The 7,427-nt window shown below is 53.3% G+C and overlaps 2 protein-coding genes across 2 annotated transcripts; one reads left to right on the plus strand and one right to left on the minus strand.

The window, feature by feature from the left end:
- Positions 1-110: 110 nt before the first annotated feature.
- On the plus strand, positions 111-4,644 carry LOC104524621 (transmembrane protease serine 9; the record flags this gene model as incomplete). The annotated part of the gene is made up of 7 exons (XM_010167560.1): positions 111-247; positions 808-1,168; positions 1,257-1,373; positions 2,434-2,605; positions 2,914-3,179; positions 3,608-3,744; positions 4,232-4,644. Coding segments are annotated over 7 exons (1,352 nt in total), but the record flags the coding sequence as incomplete, so codon positions are not given.
- Positions 4,645-7,161: 2,517 nt separating this feature from the next.
- On the minus strand, positions 7,162-7,414 carry TIMM13 (translocase of inner mitochondrial membrane 13; the record flags this gene model as incomplete). Its single annotated transcript, XM_010167571.1, has 2 exons — positions 7,162-7,260; positions 7,337-7,414. Coding segments are annotated over 2 exons (177 nt in total), but the record flags the coding sequence as incomplete, so codon positions are not given.
- Between the last annotated feature and the right edge of the window lie 13 nt (positions 7,415-7,427).

Consider the following 7,427-nt stretch of genomic DNA (forward strand, 5'->3'; position numbering starts at 1 on the left):
TTGATGATCTTAAAGGGCTTTTCCAGTCGAGATGATTCTGGGATTGTGTGAAAAGCCGTTAGTTCCCACTTCCCTCTGCTGCACTTGCTAACCCCGTGGTTTTCATGCAGTCACCAAGCCTGAGATCCTGCAGAAGGCCTCTGTAAGCATCATAGACCAGAACACCTGCGACTTCCTCTACAACTTCTCCCTCACTGACCAAATGATCTGTGCTGGCTTCCTGGAGGGGAAAATAGACTCATGCCAGGTAAGAGTCTGGGATTTCTCTACTCCCTTGTGGATTGTTCCAGAAAGCTGGGCTAACTCAGCCTCAGCACATCCTTGGCAAATATTTACCGAGCTGCTGTGGCCAGGCTGGAACCCACAGGTACCTTAACTCAATAAACCCAGCCCACTGCCTTGGAGCTTTAGAAAAGTAAATAAAGCTCCATCAAGTTGAACATGACTTAAACCAACATCCCACTGCTCTATCTGGCCAGACTGGAGTCCTGGATGGAGCAGGTCTCTTGCGGCAGCAAGACAGTGGGAGGTGTTGGTGGCTGTCCTTCACGTGTAGAAAGAACCTGTTAACTTCCATGGCAAATGCCACTTGTATCTGTGCAGCCACGTTGAGCCGTTGACCCTACTTTCAGTCTCTGCACACTCATGTCTTGCACACACACTGCGTGGCAGCAGACAGCCCCACAGGGCTGGAGAAAGAAGAGCGTGGGGCTACCTAAGTCCTCCCAGTGTGGCTGAGGGGCAGCTCCATGTAGACCTGTCTTGGGGAGATTGGGTTGAGCAGCCATTGCCTTGCTTCTTCCTCAGGGAGATTCAGGTGGACCCTTGGCCTGTGAGGTGACCCCAGGAGTGTTTTATCTTGCTGGCATCGTGAGCTGGGGAATTGGTTGTGCCCAGGCTATGAAACCTGGTGTGTACTCCAGAATTACCAAACTCAAAGACTGGATCCAGGATACCATCTCCCAGTTGCCCAGTCCTGGCACAGGCACGCCTTCCAGTTCAGTCCTCACTAGAACTTCTACTGCAGCCATCCTCACCCACCAGCCCAGCACAACAGCTGAAAGTCCAATCAACAGAACCACCCTCGGGATGAAAATTACCACAACCATGAAAGAAAACTCCACAGCTCTGAAAACCACTGAGCCTGCCAAGCCCACCCGGACCCCAGGTAAAACTGATGACATTGCCATGTTGGTAGGAGGCCTCCAGCCCCAGCACAGAGGGCACTGAGCAGGCCATGGGTTATTGCCTTCCAGTGGTGCCTTGTACCAGCCTCACCTTCAAGTGTTCCAGCAACGTCTGTATTGGAAAAGAAAATCCCGAATGCGATGGTGTTGTTGACTGCAGCAACGGCTTCGACGAGCGCAACTGTGGTGAGTTCTGCTCTGCAGCCTGCAGCTGCTGCCCAGCCTTCTTCTACATCACCCAGACTCCCCAGTGCAACCCACCCACTTCACGTGGGCTCTCTTGGGCCCCACATTGTACAATGGGTGCCTGGGCCAGCTTCTTGTGGTCCAAGTCCTACTTTTTCTGCCAGAGCCTGTAATAAGAGAAAGCTGGATTGAGAAAGGTTCAAATTTTCTGCCAGGGAATGTGGCCTCCTCTCCTGTGCTGTAAACATCAGAACCCATTTCCCAGCACAGAGGCCTCCTGGCCAGTCACCCTGCTAGTACCAGCTGGCAAGACAGCTCTGCACAAGGTGGCAGCCCAGAAGATGTCTTGTCATCCCCAAGGCTGCCCCTTGGACTGCATATTCCTTGCTGTGTGACAGCTCAGCCAGTCCATCCAAATGTCCCCACCTCACATACCACATTCCTGGAAGGTGTCATCTGTGAGAACAAGTACAAGTTCCCAAACCATACCATGTCTGCCCAGCCTTGCCTCAGATAGGGAATGAAATTCTTCACATCCTACTGCCCTGTGTCTTGTCACCCCAGAAGGCTGCCCCATGGCCCACGGCTATGGAAGGAGGGCAGATATCCCTTCCACAGAATCACAGCATGGTGGGGGTTGGAAGGGAGCTCAGGAGATCATCCAGTCCAACCCCCCTGCCAAAGCAGGTTCCCTACAGCAGGTTGCACAGAATCACATCTGGGTCGGTTTTGAACATCTCCAGAGCCACCCCCCCTCTGGCCAGCCTGTCCCAGGGCTCCATCACCCTCACAGTAAAGTTTTTCCTCATCTTTAAGCAGAACCTCCTGTGTTCCAGCTTGTGCCTGTTGCCCCTTGTCCTATCACTGGCCACCAGTGAAGAGTCTGGCCCCATCCTCTTGACTTTAGATATTGATAAAGTCCCCTCTCAGTCTTTTCCAGACTCAACAGCCCCAGCTCTCAGTCTTTCCTCATCAGAAAGATGCTCCAGCCCCTTCATCATCTCTGTAGCCCTTTCACTTAGGGTTACTTAAAACCACGGTTCCTCTTCTTCTGTCCCAGACTGTGGCTTAACAACCGCCCTGGCCTTCAGCAAGATAGTGGGTGGCAGCACCGCGGCTCGAGGAGAGTGGCCTTGGCAAGTCAGTCTCTGGCTTCGGCGGAAGGAGCACAAGTGCGGGGCTGTCCTCATCGCCGACCGCTGGCTGCTCTCCGCAGCTCACTGCTTTGATATGTAAGTCTGAGATGGGCTCTTGGCCTCGCTCCTGGCAGCCCACCTGCCCTTCCCCTCCCTCGCAGTCCAGCCCCACGGCTGGGGGGCTGTGCCCCACTGGAAGCACAGCCCCCCTGTTAGAGATGTGCCCTCCAGGTAAGTGTGGAAAGGAAAGAGCGGGGCAAAGCCTGGGTATGTCCATGGCATGATGGAGACAGAGGTCTTGGCCTCACAAGGTGTGGCCATAGTGCATCCCAGCCCCACGAGTGGAGGAACAGCCCTCCTTGTGAGACCGTGTCCTAACAGCCAGATTTGCTGTCTTTCCGCAGTTACAGTGACCCCAAAATGTGGGTGGCATTTCTAGGAACACCCTTCCTGAATGGCATGGATGGCAAAATGGAGAAAATATTCCGTATCTACAAGCACCCTTTTTACAACGTCTACAGCCTGGACTACGACGTGGCACTGCTCGAGCTGAACACACCCGTCAAGTTCAGCAACACCATCAAACCTATATGTCTCCCAGACAATTCACACATCTTCCATGAAGGAGCCAGATGCTTCATCACAGGCTGGGGCTCCACGAAGGAAGGAGGTACTGGCTGAGAGGGCTCCCTCACACCCACGATGGCCAGGCTAAGTGCCACCTACCCTGCAAGCCCAAACACCTGCAATTCCCACTCCCCATGCCAGGCTGGACCCTGCAGGGGACACCTGCCCTCTTGCAGCCTTCCCAGGCTTTCTACATGCCAGCCACTGTGTTCCCCATCTCTAGCAGCTGCTCCAGCTCTGCTCCTGCAGTACAAAGACCACCCTGATACCATTTCACGTGTCAGCCAAGGTGCCTGACAAACCACACACCAAAGGGACCTTCCTGTGCTTGCTCTGCTGGGAGGAACCAGGCCTGACTCACTGTCCCACTCTCCCTTTGGCAAGCGAGGCCACAGAGACTCCGTTCCTACAGGTGCTGCTGCTTCTCAGGTGCTCTGCACCAAGCTACCCCAGTGATATTTGTCTCCTCAGGTCTCATGTCAAAGCACCTGCAGAAAGCAGCAGTGAACATGATCAGCGACCAGGCCTGCAAGAAGTTCTACCCCGTGCAGATCAGCAGCAGGATGGTGTGTGCCGGTTTCCCGCAGGGCACCGTCGACAGTTGTTCAGTGAGTGCGAGAGCAGCAAACGCTGCAGCTGGGACAGAGCCACCTTGTGCCAAGTCCCTGGGCCATATTCTCTCAGGAGGACCTTGCCCTGCCTCCCCAGCTCAGCTGTCTGTCCATCCATCTCCACTGGCCATTGCCATTAGCCCAGTCCATCCTGCAGACACCTCGTTCTGCTTCCCCACCAGCCTGTGACAGGTCAGGGGACCACACAGAGGTAATGCCAACCAAGACACCACAGGGTGACCACAGACCCCCTTTCATGACCCTGTTGTGCCTCCAAACATGCTCTTCCATGTCCCAGAGCCCCAACCTCAGCTTGTGCATGCAAGGACATCAGGGAGCAGCGCTCCAGCTTGGAAGCAGGCTCCTGGGGAGGTGGGGAACAGGACAGCAAACGCTCCTGTGTCCCAGAGAGAACGAACATCTCACAGCTGAGAGGACCGGGCTGCCTTAGGTTTGATGCAGAACCCTTTTCCTCTCTCTGCAGGGCGATGCAGGTGGGCCTCTGGCGTGTAAAGAACCCTCAGGGAAGTGGTTTCTAGCAGGAATCACAAGCTGGGGCTATGGCTGTGCCAGGCCATATTTCCCTGGTGTCTACACCAAAGTCACAGCTGTCCAGGGCTGGATCATGCAGAACCTCAAGCTCTGAAGCTGCATTTCACCACTCAGGGAAGGCGACGAATGAGAAGAGCAACTGCCAGAGGATGCACCAACCCCTCAGCTATTGTACATTTTTTTTTGGATGCTGCAAAGGGGTGAGGATGATCTGCAGGTATTAAGCAAATGCCAGTGTCATGTGAACCACTGCAGTTGCGACTGCACCAGGGCATTTGATAACTGCTTTGCATAGAAATGTACAATTCTAGACATTTTCTATAAATAAATGAGGCCTCTCCCATCTTAAGACCTGGCCAAACATCCTATGCATTATAACGTTGCCTTTCTAGTTGGAGAGGTGCCAAAAGCATCTGCCAGAGATTCACGTACTTTGTCTAACCTCTGTCTATGAGCCATAATCCCAAAGCCAAGCCAAGAGACAAGTGAACTTCTACCCCAGCCCAGAGTTACGCCCTTGCAGAAGCCTCAGACCTCTCTGCCTTGATGGAGCCCTCACGTTGGGCAATGGCTTTTGGAAAGGGTGTGCTACTGTTCCCACTCAATGGTACTGGTAAGCTCGGTGATGATCCCCTGGCTCATCATTTGATCCTAAGAGAAGGTAGGACCAAAACATTTTCCTGGAGAAAAGGAGGCTGAGGGGAGACTTTGTGGCTCTGTCCAAGCCCCTGAAAGGAGGGTGGAGAGAGGTGGGGGTGGGTCTGTTCAACCAAGGACCAAGGGACAGGACAAGAGGAAATGGCCTCAAGTTGTGCCCAGGGCAGTTGAGATGGGATGTGAGGAAGAATTTCTTTGCTGAAAGGGTTCTGAGGCATTGGAAGGGGTTGCCCAGGGCAGTGGTGGAGTCCCCATCCCTGGAGGGATTGAAGAGTCGTGTAGACACAGTGCTGAGGGACATGGGTTAGTCGGGGACTTGTCAGTGTTGGGTTCATGGTTGGACTTGATGAGCTTAAAGGGCTTTTCCAACCCAGGCAATTCTGGTATTTGGACTTAAGACTGCACAGGTCCTCATCTGTATTGGAGCCTCAGGAGAGGCTTCTCACACCCTCCACACCCCCAGCTCCCTTTGCCTAAAGGAACAGGTGATAAAATTTACAAAGATGAAGGCACAGCCACACAGACCACTGTTCTGGTTAAGCCAGGTGGGAAAAATTCAAAGTGCTGAGACAGCGGCCTAAGGATGCAACTCCCTCCATGAGAAGTCAGGTCCCACAGGTCAGCACAAGGCACGCAGACACCTTTGTTCACAAGAAAAAACTGCTGCAGAGCTCACGTGTCAAGTCTCACACAGACTTGGACACCTCCTCATGGATTTGACCACCAAAGCTGAACAGCAGCTACGTCCCCCAAACCCTTTCCTAGTCCTTGGCACTTAAGCTCTGTGTTTGGTTGTAGGAAGAGTTTTCTTCTTTCCCAGTCCAGCTGGCAGTGAGATCCACCACTTTCCCAGCTCAAGGTGGGAGTCCTGGCTTGGCTCAGCTCAAAGGGGACTTGGATCCATGTCTGGAACATTTGTGGGATGCTCCCATCAGCTGCACAGCCAGTACGACAAAATTCATACAGCCATAAAGAAAAGTAAAAAGGCCCTTTAGCAAACATGGCTGGAAAGCACTTTATTTTCAAGTAGTCACTGCCCAGTCTGGATGGGAAACTCCAGTTCAGTTTCAAAGAGTCCAAATATCCAGTTATCTCCTAATAGTTTTATCTTCTATGAGAACACTTTAGTCCTTTCTTAGAAGCCACCACTTTGGGATATTAAACAAAATCAGGTTCTCCCACATCCCTTTGAATGTCCTAGCAGCTAAGGAGACGTCATCCTTCCAGTCTTGTCTCCTTGCCCCAGCAGTGAAGCATTTTGTAAAATACAGAAGAGTTTCAAAAGAAGGGATTTCAAAAATCTCACTACAGGGGCACGGGCACTTTTAATCTCCAACTCTCCTCTTCCAGCTGCTGTGCCCTTCGCTGACCACACAGCACAAACTGACCTTTCCAGGAGAGGTGTATAAGCCGAGAACAAAACAGAGCTCAGCCCCAAAGCAGAGCCAAGGCCTCTGTTGTAGAAGTGCTCCTCCCTCAAAAAAATGATGCCTAGAAGGTAGGATTCAAGATGGAACGTCTGTGCCAGAGCCAAACCAGAAGTTACAGAATATCACAGAGCCACACAGCGCATTTTATTTTATAAAGAAATCAACTTAAGTACTTCCCAACCCTCTTCATCCCCAGTTGTGCTTCTACAACTATTTGCAAGGCTGTGCTGCAAACCTAGTAAGAGCACCCCTGCTCCCCAACATACTGCTTGAGCTGAGTCAAAGCCTGCGAGCCCCACACACAGCTACACAACACAAGGGAAGGAAGAGCCAAGTGTGGCGTGGGGAGCATCTTACAGCAGCTTTTCCACTGATGAGAAGGGACTGGGTAACTACCTGATGGCTGGGTCCATGCTTGCTTCCTGGGTAAGGGCACTGTGTTGCTGGCCTGGTTCCCCTTTTCCACAGAAGGCTCCTTGCCTCATGCAGCCCTTTCAGCAGGGAATTACCAGCTGCTATACACCTTGGCCAGTCTGGACCGTTGGGAAGGGCATGAGGCAAACCAAGCAGCTCACGGTGGTTCTCAAGGCTGGAAAATTCACTCGTTCCTGGGGCTGGTGCTAATAAAAGCCAATGGATGCAAAAGGTTCAGGGAGGGTTTATTGCTCAGCCATGGCAGGGGCTGGAAAGGCAGCAGGATTTTACCCCCAGCCACCTGGACTGGCCGCTCGTCCCTTCCCCACATGGTCCCTCCCAGCTCCAGGAGCCGGGCGCTTCACATGTTCGCTCGCTCCCGCTGCAGCCGAGAGTTGTAGGCTCGGGAAACCGTGTTCCAGGAGTCCATGTACCGGTCCATGCACATGGCGATGCACTTCTGCGGGACAGAGAGCAATCAGCGGTCACCCCGGGGGGCGGCCCGCGGGTCCCCGCTTCTCCCCGACCGCGCTCACCTGCTCCGAGTTGTCCAGCGCTCCGCCGGGTTTCCCGATGCACTTCCGAAAGCACTTGTCCGTCATGCGCTGCGGAGAGAGACCGGGAGAG

This window comes from Antrostomus carolinensis, unplaced genomic scaffold (genome assembly GCF_000700745.2).
Source record: "Antrostomus carolinensis isolate BGI_N321 unplaced genomic scaffold, ASM70074v2 scaffold56180, whole genome shotgun sequence".
In the NCBI taxonomy this organism is placed as follows: domain Eukaryota; kingdom Metazoa; phylum Chordata; class Aves; order Caprimulgiformes; family Caprimulgidae; genus Antrostomus; species Antrostomus carolinensis.